This window comes from Esox lucius, chromosome 16 (assembly GCF_011004845.1).
Source record: "Esox lucius isolate fEsoLuc1 chromosome 16, fEsoLuc1.pri, whole genome shotgun sequence".
Lineage (NCBI taxonomy): Eukaryota > Metazoa > Chordata > Actinopteri > Esociformes > Esocidae > Esox > Esox lucius.
The window spans coordinates 13,179,291-13,199,347 of NC_047584.1; the positions used below are offsets into that span (position 1 = coordinate 13,179,291).

The 20,057-nt window shown below is 40.2% G+C and overlaps 3 protein-coding genes across 6 annotated transcripts in view; all 3 read left to right on the top strand.

Annotated features, from left to right (window-relative positions):
• Window positions 1-1,862: 1,862 nt before the first annotated feature.
• Window positions 1,863-6,284, top strand: zgc:162396 (class I SAM-dependent methyltransferase). Of its 2 annotated transcripts, none has more exons than XM_010897593.4 (7): window positions 1,863-1,984; window positions 2,713-2,934; window positions 4,065-4,225; window positions 4,467-4,680; window positions 4,977-5,077; window positions 5,312-5,449; window positions 5,574-6,284. In XM_010897593.4, exons 2-7 carry the CDS (start codon window positions 2,824-2,826, stop codon window positions 5,662-5,664), a joined length of 816 nt encoding a protein of 271 aa, XP_010895895.2. In that variant the 5' UTR covers window positions 1,863-1,984; window positions 2,713-2,823; the 3' UTR covers window positions 5,665-6,284. The 2 variants fall into 2 exon arrangements, with proteins under 2 accessions (XP_010895895.2, XP_010895896.2); XM_010897594.5 differs by lacking the exon at window positions 1,863-1,984 and adding an exon at window positions 2,566-2,622.
• Window positions 6,285-6,375: 91 nt separating this feature from the next.
• zgc:162780 (uncharacterized protein LOC555377 homolog) lies at window positions 6,376-9,869 on the top strand. The gene is made up of 7 exons (XM_010897592.3): window positions 6,376-6,792; window positions 7,518-7,637; window positions 8,112-8,275; window positions 8,692-8,905; window positions 9,050-9,153; window positions 9,324-9,461; window positions 9,683-9,869. Exons 2-7 carry the CDS (start codon window positions 7,527-7,529, stop codon window positions 9,774-9,776), a joined length of 825 nt encoding a protein of 274 aa, XP_010895894.2. The 5' UTR covers window positions 6,376-6,792; window positions 7,518-7,526; the 3' UTR covers window positions 9,777-9,869.
• Window positions 9,870-18,574: 8,705 nt separating this feature from the next.
• The window catches only part of ube2f (ubiquitin-conjugating enzyme E2F (putative)), a 60,734-nt gene continuing 59,251 nt past the window's right edge, over window positions 18,575-20,057 (top strand). For 2 of the 3 annotated variants that reach the window (XM_010897591.4, XM_020054949.3), the window contains exons 1-2: window positions 18,575-18,791; window positions 19,746-19,840. In XM_010897591.4, coding sequence (XP_010895893.1) covers window positions 19,833-19,840 — 8 coding nt within the window. In that variant the 5' untranslated portion in view covers window positions 18,575-18,791; window positions 19,746-19,832. The remainder of the gene's footprint in view (window positions 18,792-19,745; window positions 19,841-20,057) is intronic. The other variant, XM_010897590.5, reaches the window with a different exon arrangement.

A 20,057-nucleotide genomic window follows, 5' to 3' on the forward strand; every position in this document is an offset into this window, starting at 1 on the left:
TTGAGTCGTTCCCAACCAGGGGTACTAGGACCCCCAGGGTTATTTGGCCTCTCTACAGGGGTACTTGAAAACACTCATGACACCATAGGCTTACTAGTGAAATTAACATGAGGGGGTACTTCAGGGGTACTCCAAGCAGAGCAAAATTCTGTTGGTGGCAAAGTAACTTAAAAAGGGTTGGGAAACACTGAATTAGATCTGCAACTGTTTTTGTAACAGACAGTGGTATGTGAATATATTAGAGTCATTGATGAGAACTCTATACTTATCTGGAATTCAACAGTGATTTCAGGGGTTACAGAAGCTCATTATGTGTGTTCAGTATGTAATTCTCCATGAATATGGCTGTATATTTGTATCTCACAGGAATACAAAACACAGAGTCAGGTTTTCAAAAAACTGGGGCTTTGACAGCAGAAAAGTTGTGTTATCCTATTAAACTTGAATGGTATTGGGTGGATTAAATGGTCATTTAGGTTAATTAGATTTCCAAAGGGCAGAGTGTTCCAGATTTCTTCAATGCAATGTACTGGGGATGAATAACCTTTTACAGGTACATTGTGTATTAAGAGGCAGTGAGACCGAAGTGAAGAACTAGCAATTCGGATTGGAGGTTATTTCATGTCTAATGAATAAATGGGAGTTATAATTCTTCCTTAATAATTCTCCCAGCTTAATGGTACGTCTTGGAAATACACAGTAAACAAAAATATAAACACTTCCAGGAATTGTATAGCGATCCGTGTGACATTGTGCTGTGCCTTGTCATCACCAAGCGATGGCTGCAGATGAATGGTGTAACGATGGGCCTCTGAAGAACCTGATGCTATTTCTGTGCATTCAAATTGCCATTGATAAAACTGGATTGTTTTTGTCACCATCGCCACCGTGGGGCACTGATAAACATGTTGACATCAGCAAACTGCTCACCCGCCCAGTGCCCTCAACACTGTCTGCCATCTAACCTATACAGTTTAAAGTGGCATTCATTCGTGCTGTGACCACTTCTCCAGCTTCCCAGAGGCCATCAAAGGTGAGATTTGTCAATTAAAGACTGTTACAATGCCAAACTGTAGTCTAGTCAATGTAGATGAGCCGAGCGTAATGAGACAGTATGAACCGGGTCAAAATATGAGAGAAATCAAATCTTTAATTTAGGTTCAAACATTTCAGGAAGATTAAAAATGTAAAATAAAACCACATTTCAGTCATTGCCACCCTTGCATTCAGTATGTTGCACACCCACCCCTTTCCAAGATAACAGCACTAAGTTTTCTCCTATAATGTATGACAATGTGGTATAACTAACCAAGGATCTGTGTCCTTATTTCTCACTTGAGGACTGTTCTTTTCAGCTCACCACACATCCATAGAGTACAGGTCAGTGGACTGGGATGGTCATTGCAAAAGCTTATTTACCATGTTGATGTATGGAAGTTTGGCGTCTGGGTCTCCTCATATTCATACCCCATTGAAATAGGAAGTCATGGATGACAAGTTAAGAGTTCCCAATGACCCAGATGACATTTTTACCTTACGTGAAGTTTCAATTACACAGATATATTTTCTTGCGTTCATTGCGTACGTTATGAATTACAAATGAAGTTAGAAGAAAGTATGGTGGCATAGTTGTTGGAGGCAGCAAGAATAGTATACGGTTGCCCAGATTTTATTAATTTCAAACACAGCTCTACACGGAATAATGAATTAAGAGGCCCTCTCTCAGAAACCTGAGTTAATGTATGTACACCAATGAAGCACACCCTGTATTGATGGACGCACATTTTCATCCTTCCTTTTCCTCTGTTCCTCTGTTCATTGCGTTTACGTTTTACAGTATTCAGCCCATACAGTAGGTGGCAGTGGATGCACACATCCAAAGAAGAACGTTACGAGCAGACGGAAGGATCCTGCGAAAAGGGACCTGGTAGTTTGTTTGGATTTTCATTCGACAGGGAACATACAGCTGTACAACCGCAATAAGGTAATTTTGTTATAGTTTATAGAAGGAATGTAACTTCATTGTAAACGTTTATTATTTTCGTACTACTTGTTCTGATGATCTATTTTAAAAAACAACCTGCATCGGAATAGGATAGCTAATCTCACGACTTTGGTAATGCACAATCTACTTTTCTAATATACCAACAAGAATTAGGTAAGTTTGCTCTAAAATTTGACTTTTGTCAGGATTTGATCCCTTTGTGAAATCAATAAATAAGGAAATGTGGACGAAACCACAAAATAGATTGCCAATAATGAAACCCTTCCCAGACATATGAGTATCCAAGCTGAGGGATAGACACATTTTGCGGTTATTGTAGAGCAAATTGGACCCTTCCATCAAGTGTAACGGTGCAGCGTCACCTTATATTTGAGCTTACAAAAAGATGAGTAGGCGTACTCAATATGTAGGCCATAACGTGTTATAGATTAAATACCTTCTCTATTACATTTTTGTTACTGAGGTTTACGTTTTTCTAAAACGACATGAGGGAATTTTTCAATTGAATTTCCTGCTATTAGGTAAAAAGGATGTGTACCGAAATTAATCGTTTATCCCCTCGCCACTCATCAGATCAAGTTCCTTCAGCAACACGTGACCAAGTGTCCATCGGTTAAGTGCGTATGAACCGATAGGGTCTGGTTTGGAATCTATAACTTAATTTGTTAACTGACCTGCACCTTGTACTGTATATTTCCTCCCGCTAGGTTATGAATAACAAGTCCAAGTAATGGAGCAGGTCTTTCTCAGTGTCTGCTGAGTCACTGTATGGTTGAGAGTATAAGCTAGTCTAGCGGAACATTCGACCGCGGAAAGCCATGACCCACCGGCTTTTTGAGGAGAAACACCATGCCTCCATCTACCAGAGATACCGCTTTGTACCCCCAGATGAAGTCAGAGACATTATCCTGGAATACCTGGACAGAAAGGTGAGCCAGCTAGGATTTCATTTCAAATGTAAATTAGTCGATTAGATTTTTCGATGTAAGTTTACTGCCAGTCGTACATCGTCCACCTATACTGTAATGTAATGTATTTTGCAATTATGTACTTTATGCATTGAAGTGAGCCTGTGACTCAGTTTGTAACAGCATGGCACTAGAATCGTCAGGTATGGGTTTGAACCCCTCTGGAGACAGTGGGTACTGACTGTGGGGTCACCAAATATCCACTGGCACTTATACGAGTAGGCATATAAAGTAGGCATATGAATAAAACATGACCTTTGTTGCATAATATTTAAGAATTTAGAAATTGTGAAATCTGATTTAGTTTATAAAGTCCCATTTGTAAATGCTTATTGTCTAGTCACAAGAAGTCAGTAAATCTAATTCTGTCATTCATTCTCATTTTATAACAGTATGATGAGGTTTAGCATCCCGTTTTGTCATACAGTAGTGGCTTCGGGTCAAGATTATAGTGTTAACTACGTCAGTAATCACCTATATTGCACGCCATCCAATGCCCTTCTAATAGCTAAATGATAGTTGTTGCCTTTGAAATGGAACTATTGCACATAACAGTATCTTCTATTAGGCCTGTCACACATATCCATAATCAGCACGCCCTCTTCCAAAAATCCATAAAATACTGTTCTTCAACAGGAGGCCAGCAGGTGGCACTAATCAAAATTAAATGTTTTCCTGAAATGTTCTACTATTAGCATTTTCTATACATTCCTACATCTGTCATACACTGTATAAAACTACAAACGCAATGTAAAGTGTTGTGGTCCCATGTTTCATGAAATACAATTTATTCCATAAGACTATATGTCTTCCTGCACAATAAATGCTTGCTTTAGTAATTGAGCTGAAAGGAAAGAGTGGGGAAACTAGAACATAATGTCTGTAGATGCTTATTATAGTTTTAGTAGTCTTTTTCTAACATGATGGTTGTATATTCTGGCTTTATTTTACTTCTTGTTTCTTTTGTCAAGTTCTAAGCGCTTTATTTAGTCTTGGATTTGTCTTTGTACATTGTGCTGTTCGTAAATTATTCAAAATAAGCTGTTAAAAGACACTCACTGGCTGTCAATGGTCCTGTTTTTTTTTTTTAGAAAGGCCGGCCCCATGCCCTAGCTGTGGACCTTGGCTGTGGGACTGGGCAGAACTCCCGCCTGCTGGCCCCCTACTTCCAGGAGATGATCGGCATTGACATCAGTGATTGCCAACTGGAGGAAGCCAGGGCGGTGCCGGGGTTCAACAACATCACCTATAGGTTTGTGTGTGTGTTCATCTTTGAGGCATCACAGAGATGCTGCCCTAACGGTTCGAACATTTCATTGGAATTATGCTGTGTGCTTTGCTGGAACGTCAGTGAAATACAGTAAGCTGCGTGAACATCTGTAAAAGACAGTGTTACACTCACAGCACAAACTTCGGCAGCACTTTTACCACTTCCTGTTGTATGGTAGGTGTCCTATAAACCCTCTGTCTATGACACACTGCTATTCTTCCAGGAAGGGGACCGCAGAGGAGCTTCCATTACCAGACGGTTCTGTTGACCTGTTGACGGCATCCTCAGCGGCCCACTGGTTCGACCAGCAGCGCTTCCTCGTGGAGGCGGCCCGGGTCCTGAAGCCTCGCGGCTGCATGGCTCTGATATGTTTCACCAATAGCCTCAGCCTTCATTACGGCTCCTGTGGAGACAGACTCACTGACATCTATAATGAGGTGATGTTAAACCAGTGACAGGTCGTAATGCCGTTACGGCTCTTGGGGCTGGTTTCACAGATGTTTCCACTGAGCTTGATTTTTGTTAGTCCAGGACCAGGCTTAACCTTTGGCCGTGAAACCAGCCCTTAGTGCTTCATTAACTGACACATTTGCTGACACATTTGGGGAAAAGCCTCGCTTAGAAAAGAGATTTCTATATCTCAATGGGGTAAATGACATGAATGAAGAAACAATTAATTAGCAGTTATTAATTGGTTTTGACTGAGAGGGATCCTTTGATGTTACGTCCTCAGGTCAACAAGGTGCTGTTGCCGTACACCAGCACACAGGTTGAAGTGGCCTACAGCAAATTGGAGGGTCTTTACACTGCCATCCCCTTCCCTGACAAGGAGAGGTAACTGTTCTAGGCTCTGCGCTAACCCGGTAGCACTGCCAATTACGTATTACAGCACATACTTTGGCCCTGTGTCTGTTTGGTTCTCTTTGAGGACTGCCTGTATTTAAGTAAGGGACACGCATCCACGTAGACGTACGTTCAGGTGAACTTCTTCACTAGAGTGACTTGGATTTCCTTTAAGAACACAGTGCGGCCACCATGGTTCTCCTCTGAATTTGTTTCTCCTCACAGGATCGAGTGTATCCCACAAACGCAGCAGATTTCGGTGAGGATCATAGTGGGACTCATAGAGTCCTTCTCCATGTACCAGGCTTTCCACAGGGCAGAGCCTGACGCTGCCACTGTCCTGCTGCAGAGGACACAAGACAGGTGGGAGGCCAGTCAATTATTCTATTATTAAATGAACAGAACTTAATGTTACAAATGAGCAAATTAATTTTTGTTGTTTGGCACGTTGGCTGCCCGTTCTGATGTTGAGCTCCCATGGTTTCAGGTTTCTAAAGGAGATGGCTGTCACATCAGTAGACACGCCCCTGGAGGTGACTCTGGAGTATTACTGTGTCCTGGCATCCAAACCAGGGTGAACTATTTTCACGGGGCAAATGGGTTTGTGAATGGTTCACATAGATAACTATTGCAGGCAGGCAGATACAGAGACCCGGTCTCATTACACAATATAGTTTATTACACTTGCAAGCGAAGGACTTCGTTTTTCCAAACTGAAACAAACTCTGAGGCGCGGCTCAGCAACCTACCATTATATGGATTACGTGTTCCCCCCCATAATCCATATAATGGCCCGTCTCCCCAGCCCGTAGTCAGAAGATGAACAGACAGTGAGAGGTTACAAATACATTTGCAGAAAGTATGTTGATTCTTTACTCCCGTGTCCCATTCTCAACTCGTCTGCAGATTGCATTTCACACCCTCAGGACTTTTCCACTCTGCCAGGTGTTCATCTTGTGACCAGCAAGCAAACTTTCATTATAGAAGATAATACCCAGAAACACATCAACTTAGTACATTTCTGTAACAGAGCTAAAGTAGGTTCAAGTTGTAGAAAATATATAAGCATTAGATATAATACACTTTTTGTGTGTGTTGTTGTTGTTGTTTTTTCAAGATAAATGATGCATTATGATGTATAGTAAACCCTGCCAGCCTTATTTGATTTCTGTTAAAAATATTAAACTTTTTATCCACATTTTGTATCATTTCTTTAACAGTGATATACAATAAAATGTGCTTGCAGAAACATACTCAGAGAAGAACTTTGATCAGCTCATGGACCACTGCTTCAGCAGTGAGCTGTTCATTATTAACAGAGGGACTGGGGACTGTAGAGCTCAGAACGAAGCCTTATTACCTACAGCCCTATACTACCACATTTCTTCTTATGCAATTAAGTAATATTGTATAGGCCAACTGTATAGGGACAACAATGTGAGTAAAAAGGCCTGAACTCATTATGCTTTTGTCTTTTGCTACATTAATCCCAACTCAAAAGCCACCAATATGTAGGCAACATTCTGATCCCTCCCTCATTGTCTCCCTGGGACATATCACGCACACACTGCTCTGTGATTCTGTGAGGCTAGGCAGCTTCATACCAAACCTCATTACTAAACAACCCACATTCCCGTGAAGCTGCAGAACAAGTCTTCCACTCTCGTAGTAGGCTGACCCAGCGGCTTTCCCGGGCGTCTCCTGTGGTGAGTGTCTCTTAACGTAGTCTCTGTGAGAATGGTTTAGAGTTTTTATTTTTTTTTAGAACTATGTAGAAAATCTGACACGGGCTTGAATGTAGCCGAAGTCCTCAAGCCCAAAGGATTGTATTGATATGAGAAAGGGATTTCCACACACTCAGGATCAACGTATTGTTCTAATTATTTGCTTTCAGTCATCTGACCTTCATAGAGCATACAAACACAAAATGGGTTTAAGGTATTTTTCAGGTTCTTCTCTCAGTATGTCTCTAAACATATAGTAGGTCATTCGGTTGGCATATTGTAAATTGGTTTGAACGCACACATGCCAACCGATAACAACCATATGTACCTTCTTTTCTCAGGCAGTCTCTTGCTATTATAATGTATATTAATCTTTTTTCATTATTTGTAATATATACATATTTTATAGCAACAGGCATCATAATAGCAACAGACTGCCTGAGAACAGAAGGTACATATGGTTGTTATCGGTCCTCTATCGTGTATCCAAATCATCAACCCCTAACAGATTTAATGTTTCAAGTGCAGAAATTCAATTCCTTTGGTCCTCTAGATAACTACAATATTACCCAGAAAATGTAATGAAAGATTTTTTGTTAAAATAGGCTACAGAGGAAAATATTTGTTCACTGTGCGTAATGGCACCTAGAAATTTTGCACACAAAAAAAGGTATTTTTCAGGTTTGGAAATACTGTTGTATTTGTAGCTTGCTGGTATGGCCCATCGTCTATTTGAAGATAAGGAACATGCTGCCTCCTACTGGAAGTACCGAGTCTCACCTTCACCTCAGCTCATTGAAGAAATAGTATCCTTCCTGAAGAAAAGGGTATGTGTAACCACAGAGAATAATAGGCCTCAGAATGGATAAAACACATTTCTGCATGGAGATTTTCCAGTTAGTTCTTGCACCATTTGTAATCAACTAGGTTGAGCTTCCAGGAGACTGTATACACACTTTCAGTTTATAAATATTTGAAAGTAGTGAAAGAAAGAAATGGACTACTAAGAAATAAAGAGGGCCCCAACGGTGCTGTTTGGGAGCTGACAGATGCAGCCATGGTCAGATAGAGCCAAGTCCACCATCTTTATCTTTGCATACAGTCAGTCTGCATACTCTGAGGTTATATGGTGACATCCGTCTGTATGTGAATTAGAAATGTTTACAGTAGGAAATACTATTGGAATACAATACAGAAATATACCAATACATGTTGTGTTCCTACCAAAGAAGACGGCTCCATTGAAATGTTCACATCCTAACATTGTGTCCTGGCTGAGTGTGACGTGTGCTGTTTGACAGAGGGACGTGCAGCCATGTGACTTGGCAGTAGATGTGGGCTGTGGCTCAGGTCAGGGAACCCGGCTCCTGGCTCCTCACTTCTCCACGGTGGTGGGGACTGATGTCAGCCCTGCCCAGCTGGGGGTGGCCCTGAAGCATGCCGCCGACACGAACGTCTCCTACAGGTCAGAGTCAGAACCCTTCATTGTAGAGGGGAAGGCCCACAATAAAGGGGACACTGATTTACTAAAATAACTAAATCTCAGACCTCAGAAAGTATAAAACAGGTTATACCACATTGTGATGACAGAGGAAACTGCAAGGTTTAAAGTTATTTTTTGAGTAGGAAACTGGAATTTGGTTGAAGGCCAAGAAAGACAATGTAACATTTGTCTGTTTAAACTAAATTTCGGCACGTCTCCCCCTAGTGAGCACACAGGAACATTACAACATCTAATCCTATTCTGCAACAGTGCTAACCGAGCACATCCCTGCTAGGATTGGTTAAACTAAGCAAGTATTATTACTATTAGGTCTAGCGAATACCTTCAGCGTACCATACATTACCTAGCCCCGACCTTTGTCTTTCCTCTGGGTGCAGGCAGTGTCCGGCTGAAGAGCTGCCCTTTGCAGACAGCTCAGTGGACCTGGTGACGGCCATGTGTGCCTTTCACTGGTTCGACCGGCCGCGCTTTCTTCAGGAAGCCCACAGGATCTTAAAGCCCAAGGGCTGCCTGGCTCTGCTCAGCTACACCGCGGACATGGAGCTCCACTACAGGGACTGCTACCACGCGCTCAACGCCATCTGCAAGGAGGTCTGGTCACACATGAATGGAAAGATCCGGAATAATCCATACCCAGGGGGAATGCAACGCTCTGCAGGAAACTTTTCCCCCAATGACTTGACCTAAATGTAGACTAGTGGTTGTTTCCTCATTATGTATTTTCTATCTCCTCAGTTCTATGCTGCTCTCCTTCCATATCGTGACCCTTATTTGGGCCCGTGCTCGTTCAGTCTTTACAGACAGACTTACCTGTCCATCACTTACACGGACAAAGAGTGGTGAGGCTTACACATCCCCTTTTATACCTGCCCTGGTTGCTTTTGTGTTGCCACGTGCAAAATTGCTCATTTGACCTCCAGGGTTCCTCCAGTAGTGGAGAAAATAGTGAGGACGTATGGCACCGGGAGACTGACTGACTGAAAATGCTGCGTTGACCGGTTGTGTCTAGGCAGGAGTGTAAGCGGATGAAGAAGTCCATGCCTCTGTCCAGCTACATGGGCATGATGGAGTCCTTCTCCAGCTACCAGACTCTTCTGAAGAAAGACCCAGAGGAGGCCAGAAGACTGTCCACGGACATCACCAGCAGGTTGGTCCTGACGCCGTGCCTAGTATGACGGACAGGTTTCTTTATTTGTGGCCAAACTTCTTTTTCCTGGTGGTCATAAAGCCTTACTCCTTTCTTCCCCTCACGGACCTATGTTGAGGACAGCAAACAAACGCACACCTTTGAGATTTGTTTTGCCGTGATGTTCTTTATGGTGCGTAAAGGGCATTTCACATCTAATGTCTCTCTCTCTCTCTCTCCAGACTCCTGGCTGTGATGGGGGTGACTTCCCCAGAGACGGAGGTTGTGGTGGGAGTCAGGTATTTCTACCTATTGGCCTGCAAGCAAGCAGACTGACATTATGCCGCGCCCCACATAGAACCTGCAAACGGGACAAACATAAAACGTCATCCAATTTGTTATTAATAAATGTTTTGCCAAACAGTGGTATCCTATTTGTTACTCTGAATTACTTTTCATGCATTTAAACACATTGCCATGTAGGAGTGGGAGGCATAGAGGAGTCATTTTGGAACCCAAATTACCTTGTTTTTCACATGGAGAGAAGGACATTGATTACTTTTGTTGGGAGGCTTTTTATACAGGAAAAAATTGCTTCGCGAGTACAACACTTTTGGTCTCAGGTTTTTCAAGATTCCATACAGGACTTTTCAGTAATGACTAGTGCTTTATCAGTTATTTATCACTCATTTCCTATTATGCTTTCTTCGTGAGCTGTGTGTCAGAGAGGCAGTAGTAAATCACACAATTCTTAATTTCCAATTCTGGAATCTGATGTCGCACTCCCTCCTCATAATCTCTTTTTATTGTTTCCTTAACTGAATACATACTTTTTAAACCAGGCTATTTTTTTCTGGCCAAGGCAGAACAACTTTTTATTGCATTATAGGATGCCTCAAATTGTGAAGATTTTTGACAATTCTATCGGTGAATTGGTCACATTTATTAGTGTTAGAAGTTGGTAACTCTGTTGGAGGTAACTCAGTTTGGAACAGAGATGGTTTTGAGAGTAACTCAGTTTGGAACAAAGTAAAGACCTGCAAAATCACTGACTCAGTGTATTTGCATTCGTCCTTAAGGAAGGCAAAAGACTAGTGTAGATTGCCCAATAGGTCCCAAAGAGTATTTCTCTTTCATCAAGGATCACAGTGGAACTTTGAGTTAATATGGGAAATCATCCACAAAACAAAACGAGAAGGCTTGAGTCATTTTATGTTCATCCACCATTTATTTAGGCTAATGAGGAACTTTGTTCGGGTACATGGATTATTACTAATTGTTTTGAAAGGAGGGGAACATTTGGTCCATTGAGTGGACAAACATTAGAGGGATGACACTTTGCTAGTATTATTAGACCTTTTTCAAACACACAACTTTCCAAAAACAAGCATCCTGCACAATAAAGCACAATGTATTTGTAACTGCACTACTCCGAATGTGTTGCTGACTATTTGAGGTGTTGTTATAACTATGGTCACTAGAGGTCAGTGTTTTATCACAATGCTCTGCACTCAGAAACTACTTCATGAACCTGATTTCCATTTTGTTTGGTTCATATCAAACTACTACTTCCAATTCTACTGTTATTAATATAATTACTATATATCTTTATTTGTACAGTGTGAAAATTGATGTCTACTTTCTAGACAAGCTGGTCTGTTATGGTAATATATCCTTTAACCGCAATAACAATATGCTATTCTGCCATACTGTATGACAGATTATATCTACATTCTTCCTGACAAGATATACAGTATAAAGGAAAAAAAAACATATTGCAAGGTTAAATGTATGTAATATCCTTTCTCACTGTTCTCTGGAGACTTTTTTTTTTTTACACCATATTGTCTCGATTTTATACCAATACATTCCCTATAAGGTTTACTCAGGAAGGAACTCTGCAAAATATTCCTCCATTGATCCCTCTGGGGTTTGATTATGTTCTTCTGGCACCACTGATTTAGATATCCTATAACTCAATCTAGATATGTTCCAGAGAATAGTATTTCCTATTTAATTATCATTCTAATTATCAAGATTAACTTTCTTTTCCTTCTACATTGCTGAGAAAATGTCTATGTTTTATTACTTTTCCTCATTCATCTCAACTAGCATAAGTGACGAAATCAACAGTCAGAATAATAACTCCAGAATCAGGACAACCGCGATTGATTTTCGTTACAGAAAAATGCTTGCTCAATTGGCTTTTTGTATTGCCAATTTTGTGTTGAATAGCCACCTCAAGACTGTTTACTCATTCCTGTTATTATCATTTTTAGTGGTAAAGAGGGAACTCATTTAATTGTCTGGTGCACAGGTTACAAGTCACAAACCACACAATGAAATTCAGTGGCGAATGTCAGTGCTGTAAAAAACACTGGAGAACACAACATGACACCACAAAGCCGTTTTCAGAGACATTACTTGGGCAACTGTTGTCTCCTCATGTTGTAGTTAGTCCTGGTGACTCTGTCCCTGGCAGCCATGCGTGTTCAAAGCTGATCTTGTATAATCCTACCCCAGATGACCCAGTGTGACTCAGACCCTCTACCTACACAGTGTTCTACAACTGGGTCATACAGTATGTAGACCATCAACGCTGTGGTAAAGCTTAGTCCTGGGCCAATAAACAACCCTCCTCAGCCATGATCTGACATGAAAGACAAAATTAGATTGGGTCCTACATGAGTACATACGCCCTCGTCTGGTTGTGACAGCATTACCGTTTTTTACATGCAGATGTCTCTGCTGAAGGGCATTCCTGTCATCTTTCAGTGAAAAAACGGTCTAATAAATACAATGAAAACTGCGGAACACAAATATATTTATCTATATAAATATGAGATACATTTGCAGTAGGCCTGACCTTTGCCTAAGGATCAATGGCATATTTTAATATTCTGTTAAGTGAAGCCTACCATGGATGGAGAGCAGCTTGGGAGACTGCTGTTGGCTTTCATTTATAGCAGAAAACGATGTTGGCTGCAGTGTTGACTGACTGACTGCCTGCCAGACTCACTGGAGGGCTTGTTTCTAATCTAACTTGGGTCAAATCCAGATGGGGGTATACATAATGAATATAACTTGAAAAATGGTTCCCCCAGCCAGAAGGCTTTCAAAGTGTGCTGAAATAACACAATGGTGTTCTGGCCTGCATGAATACCTTAAACAGACGTAGTTTAAGAAAAATACTATTTTTATTTGCCATTCCTGTTAATCATGAACCAGAACGCATAGCAAACATAGTGGAATTCAATAGCAGAAACACCATGGATTTATTTCTGTCACTCTGAAACAGGAAGCTTTCATGTCCCCATATATATCAATGGAGCTGAATGGAGAGCCTCTCTGACTTGAAGTTTCTCGGTGTGTTCATCAAATATGACCTTACTTGGTCCAGGCAAGCGAACTCGGCAGTGAAAACACTCCACAAACAACTATAATTCCTGAGGAGACTACATTTGGCGTGTCTGTAAAAACTCTCAACAACTTCTACAGGTGCACCATTGAGAGCATCCTCTCAGGCTGCATTACTGCCTGGTACGACAGCTGCTCCGCTGCTGACCTCAAGTCCCTCCAGAGGGTGGTGAATTCTGTGGAGCATGTCATCAGCTGCCATTTTCCCTCCGTGCAAGGCATCTACCATACCACAATGCCAGAGAAAAACACGGAACAACATCAAAGATCACAGCCACCCAGGCTATGGTCCCTTCACACTGCTGTCATCTGGAAGATACTACAGGAGCATCAGTGCACGCACTTCCAGACTAACAAACACTTTTTCTCCCACAGGCTATGAGGCATCTCAAACAGCAACTAATGATCTATTATCATACTGATCACACAAACATTTCAAATGCTCTGATGTCTTTCTATGTACATTTAATAAGTATTCATAAGAATATTACACTCATAGGTATCTATAATATTCAATACCCATTTTGTTCATTCTCCCCATCCTATTCTCTCTAAAATTGCTGCTAGTTTACATTGTTATGTATATTAGTGCCATACTCTGCCATATCTATAATATTCAATACTGCTATCCATATTGCTGCTAGATTACATTACTCTTTTTATACTGCTGCTAGTTTACAGTATTGTGTATATTATTGCTTTCTTTTCTGCCTTATTTTTGTTTTGTATAATTTTGCCGGCCCGCGTAAGTGGAGTCTACGAGAGCGAATGTCTCTTACTGACTGACTGACTGACTGACTTACTGACTGAGTGGGTGGGTGAGTGAGTGACTGATTGACTACCCCTTGTAAATAGTGCAGTGGTTAGAGACGCGGACTGCAGAACGACAGGTTCCGCTTTTGACTTCAGGACAGACAAAAGCTTCACTAGCAACAACTTTATGTAGCTACTTAATAGGAAGCCTAAAATAAAACAGTTCTGGTGGGCATTAGGATTTGTTCAGGATAGTCAAACACTTCCCTGGCTACACGATTCTCTCGTCTTTTCATTTGACAAAAAGTCTGTAATCGTCACATATATTGATAGAAACTGTATCAATGTAATTCACGAATGGCTAAAGCCATGCAGATCATTGATGCTATTTGTGGTGGAGGTAAACTTAATAAGAAACATTAGGCAGTTTAACACATTGCTTAATGATGTCTAGTGACAAATTACTGGCAAAAAATATTTTAAAACTGCCAGTTCATAGATGCTATTTGTGGTGGAGAAATGTTACTCAGTTTAACACAATGGTTAATGATGTCAAACAAGATATTCAAACTTGGCGTGATGTTAATGCGTGACAAAATGATATAATGTCAAGAGGCTATACCGACACCTGGCAAATGTATAGCTCTGTGCATAGTGGTTAAAGACACAGCCATTTACGTGGGTGACCCAGTTTTGAATCTCAGGAGGGCAACAACAATCAACACTTTTTATTGCGGGCCGGCAGAACAAGGCTTGCCTGGTTTCTTGTTCTTTATTCTCACTACGTAGTTGTCGGCTGCCATGTCACAAGAATTTCATTGTATAGGATGACGCTGTGTTGTTAAGTGCATTGGACAAATAAACTTTGATACTTGAAACTTAATAAATGTAGGGGCCATATGTATAGGAAATATAATTAGCGGTATTCAAAATGTTTAACACATGGAAAATTGTACTTCATTATTGATTCTGGGTGAATGAATTCTCATTATAAATGTATTACCCACAAAAATGAAGGGTCAAATTTATTGGTACCCTTGTTTTCAAGACTTCCCTTGTGTATCCTCCCCTTATAAGGATAACAGCGCTGACATTTTTCCAATAACCTTTTATGTGACTGGAGACCACATTAAAAAAGATCTTAGACAATTCCTTCATCTAGAATCTTTCCAGATTCTTGACCTTCACCTAGCACATCAGTAACAATATTTAGCTCCTATCGGTTTTCTAATCGCCATGGTGGTTTCCCCTGAAACAGCTGAACCAGTAGGCTTCATGCAGGTATAGACCAAAACAAGATGGTGGGGATGTATATCAAGCCCCACTGTTGTGAGGAGAGGCTACACCCTGAGGTGGTCTCCCAGATTTGGAGCTGTTCATCAAGGCCGACGTTAATCTATATGCATTGTCTGCTATTTGTGGTGATCCAGACCAAGCTTTGTAGGCCAAGCTGTTGTGGCTCCCTATACAATTGTATTGTTTTTGGATAAATAAATGCCCGTTTTGAATTTGATGCCAGCAACACGTTTCAGAACAATTATCAAAAGAAGAATCGGCCTCTATGGCTCTACCTCTTTTTATCAATAGCTTTAATATTCGGTCAACATAACCTACATAAGCATTCATTTCTAAAAGTTTGATTATGGCTTTGTAATATTATTATTATTAAACATTTATTTCAGCAAGGAACAATGACTTCGACCAAGGTCTCTTTTGCAGCTGGGCCCTGCTTACAGAAACAGTTTAGGTTCAATGATTTAAAACAAACTGAAAAAAACACAGAGAACAGACAAAACAAGACCAAAGATAGCACAAGACAAAGTACATTGCTTTAAATGCTGGTGTTATTCTCTCAGTGGCCTCAGGTTTTTGGTGGATATTGACAGAACCCCAGTTAGATGCTGATGTTTAAACCTCCATAATCTCTCATTCAGCCCACTATCCCTCAGTCTCAGGAAGGAAGTGGGCTCTAATCTAAAATAAGTGGTTATTTTTTTCCTATTTGGGTATGTTAGTGTCCAGTGTAACTTACATCAGCCGAAGAAGATAAGCAACCCCAGATCACTGTCATATCAACTTCAACATGCTTTCAAAAAAAATGTGATACTTTTTTGTAACATTTATTTTTCCCACCTAGTCATGTCGAAAAAGTACACCCCATGTAAGTCTCTCTCTCTTTTTTTTTCCTTTTTACATATTTGGACATGAATATGAAATCTTTAATGTAACACTACTGATAGACAAAATTAACCTTATTTAACAAATGACACTGAAGGATTATACTTTTAAATTATTTATTAACCAGACTTCCAATTTCACACTGCAGAAAAAATACATGCACCCTTAGTTTCAATATCTGGTGTTGGCCCCTTTCGCTAAAATAAGTTAATGTTGCTGTGTCTTGCAACTGTCTATTAGCCACATTGTCTGGGAGCGGTTATTGCCCACTTTTCTTTACAGTTCTGCTTCAGCTGTGTCATATTTGAGAGCTGTCTTGATTGCAAGGCCTACTTCAAGTTAAAGACTTTGAATTAGCTTGTGTGTTTTAGATCATTGTCCTGTTGCAAGATCCATGTTTGGGTAAGCTTCAGCTTTTTGACAGATGGGCTCACATTCTTCTAAACAGCTCTCTGGTGAAATATGGAGGTCAGAGCCTGAGGCAGGAATGCCCCAAACCATAACATCACCTCCTCCTTGCTATATGGGTGGTATCATATTAGTCTGTTTAAAAGCAGTGTTTTGTTTTTGCCAAACATGCCACCTGACTTTGCCACCAATAAACAACTACACCTTTGTCTCATCTTTCCAGACCACATTGTTCAAGTTGATTTGGTCTTTACCCAGGTGTTTTCTGGCCAACATCATTTGTGTCATGATATTATGATATTACCTACTATCATGACCCTTCTGATTTAGTCCTTTGCCCTGCTTCTCACAATTGCTTTGAGCATGTGGCCCTCTCAACATTGATGGATGCAGTCTACACACATGAAGCCTACACACAAGAACATAGTTCCCTCACGTCTTTTGAAAGAGGTATTAGATACTGTTGGTATCCAAGCTTTTTGTCAGTAATACATGGCTCTCTTATAACTGGCACTGTTCCATCCAGTATTAAACATGCTGTGGTTCAGCCTCTTATTAAAAAAAACAAATTCGACCCTACAGATTGTAATAATTTTAGGTCCATTTCTAAATGATCATTTATGTCCAAAATACTGGAAAAGATTGTTCTTTCTCAGCTCTCTTCTTTCTAAGTGAAAATAATGTGTTGGACACATTACAGTCAGGTTTCAGAACCATACACAGAAACAGCCCTTAATAAGGTACTGAATGATTTGTTGGGGTTCGGTGATTCTAGAAATTGTTCTATTTACTCATGCTTGACCCTTAGTGTTACTTTTGAAACTGTTGATCATGTCATGCCCCTGGAAAGCCTCCAGCAAAAGGTTGGTATCCAGGGTGTTGCTCTACAATGGTTCAATTTGTATTTGAAATATAGAACCTTTTCTGTTAATATTGGAACTATTTCCTCCACTTCGGCAGCGATCACATGCAGATAAGCTCAATTAAGTTTTGATCATGGGGACAATCCCTTTGGGATCCATTCTCCGTAAACATAATATACAATATCACTGTTATTCTGATGATATACAGCTGTACTTACCGCTAAATCCAGGTGTTACCAACTCCTTGACAATCCCTTGTTGTCTGCCTTAAAGTACTGGATGGCTAAACGCTTTCTCCAACTTAATGAGAGTAAGACGGAAGTTATACTATTTGGCACCCCCAAATCAATTAAGGAACTAAGAATTTGGGGCCCTTGTCCACAAATATGCACCCTCTTGCAAGAACTGTAGGTGTTATCTTTGATTCACCTTTAAAATTTGACAAACAAATTCTATTGTAAAATGTCACTTTATTCATCTGAGTACTATTGCTAAACTAAAATTCTTCCTCTCTCTTAAGGACTTGGATATTGTTATGGATGCACTTATATAATCTCAAATTGATTACTGCAATTCTTTGTACTCTGGAATTTGTCACTCCTCATTATCACGCTTACAGCTTGTCCAGAATGCAGCTACTAGATTGTTGACTGGTACCAGGAAGAGGGACCATATCTCCCCGATACTGGCCCCTCTGCACTGGTTACCAGTCAAATATACAGCTGATTTTAAGGTGCTGTTACTTGTTTTTAAGGCTTTACATGGATTGGCTCCATTGTATATTTCAGATCTCCTTATGCTGTATCACTCTTCCAGGGCCACTTAGATCATCGAACTAGTTCCTTTTAGCCATTCCATGGTCTCGGATGAAAACAAAAGGTGCCTTTTCGGTTGTGGCCCCTTAACTGTTGAATAAACTGCCCATTATTATCAGGTCTTCCCCCACCACCAAAAATGTTTAGTCTTAAAACTTATTTTTATTCTTTATTATTGTTATACGGTTTTATAGATTGCATAACTTTGTACAGCATTTTTCAGGATTGGTTGTTTTTAAATGTGCTTTATAAATAAATTGACTTGACTTCAACATTGTGACAAAAGAGAACTGTAGATCCCTTGATGTTAACCTGGGGTTCTTAAGAGACTTCTGTGAGGATCTTTCTGTCAGCTCTTCTGACAAATTAAGTCGAAAGACCCATCCTCTATGTATTGACAGTAGTCTTTATCAACTTATCTGGTTGGAATTTAGTTACAAAAACCTATGTGTTCAAAAAAATTGTAATACAACTTTCCAAGGGTGTGTACTTTTTGACATTACAGTAGCCTATTAAACATCTGAAAGAAAGTCAAACAACAATGAAGCAATATCTATCCAACAATGAAACAACTTAGCAAATGTGTTGATTATTTAATAAATGGAACTTACTATCTTGCTTTTATTTCTTCGTTTTGTTTATCGGAACAAATAATACTCTCATTTGAACTTTGCCCGGACAACAATAACAGACGTAACAATCCATGTACTTCCGTTTGTGACACAGGGATCGGAGTTATTACGGCTGATTGTCAGCTTTTTTTATTTTTCCATTTGAACATTTCTCGTTATATAATTTAAAGGTTATTTGCCGACTGAAGTTCGGGTTTCAATTGGTTGCTGCAATTACAGCCAAAGCCTTGCTTCCCAAGTGTCGTTGATTATGGTGTAGACGGAGCTCTTTCTCTGAGACAGCAGGTAAAGCACAACAACGCCGGGCAGACATTAACGTTAGCTATGTTAGCCTGTTTGCCTAGCTTGCGAAGTTATATTTCATCCAATATAACTAATATGTACATGTTTAGGATACAGGCACGTTAAGGTTTGATGTTGTTATATCAATTGCTCGAGATGTCATTCCACTATAACTTTGTAACACTAAACTATAAGTAAGGTCTGATAGCTAGCTGATAGCTAACTTTTCTTTTAGCTAACGTTAGCTAGCTAACATCCTGTGCGGTTGAGCTGTAAAAATCCTGTTTATATTTCACGCTATACAGTTGCTTAAATTGATTGCTGTAGAGATTAGATAGGAACTTAGTTATTTATTGACCTGCTGAACCAACGTCAGGTAGCTAACTAACTATTTAACAATGTTTAACTAATTGGTTTATTTAGCTACACTTACTACAGTATTTCAGCTATCATCTTTAACTACGTTCGATATTACAACCGTTTATATTTGTCATGTGTATCTATTAACTGCTTTGACCACAATGTTTTGTGGTCAAAGCAGTAAGTATTTATCAGTAAGCAGTAAGTATTTATCGTATTTATTCTAAGTGGATTATTAAGATATGTAGCAATATTTGTTGCTATCGCATACAGATCTGATCTCATTCCTTGCTGGTCACACCCAAACAGAACATTAGTTCTTGTTTGTTTGTAGTTCAAGTGGAAAGTGACAACTCCGTAAACCGGTCTAAAGCTGCATAATACAGGCATTACATCTATTTGGGAAAACAAGTGCTGGCTTTCAGGCAGTGACAGCTGAAGTAGGTGGGGGTTGAAATGGGCACACATTTCATGGGCGCACTGATATCTGATACTGCCACCCTCTCACAATTCAGAACACAGCGCTCGCTCCACATTTTCTTTCACAGCTATCCTAGGACATATAGATTTTAATATCTTTGTGTTGATCTTGTTCAGGTGCAGCAATCCTGGGCCGGGAGTTGTTTCCTAACAAGGACAAAGTGATTTGATGGGTTAAAAGAAAAGTTCACCGTGGCCTACTCTATGAACGAGTTCAGTAACAGGCTTGACCTCACTCTTCTTACTGCAGCATGAATTAATTTGGCGTCACAGATGCATTCCATTCCTTTGTATGAACCAGAGTAGTAGTTAGTCAGTTGTGCTTAAAGCCGAGGTGAACCCGCCTATTGAAATGATACACGCTGTCCTTGCCTGTTACCAGCTGTGACTGAGCTGAGAGAACAACCTGACCTGTTAGGGTGACCACAT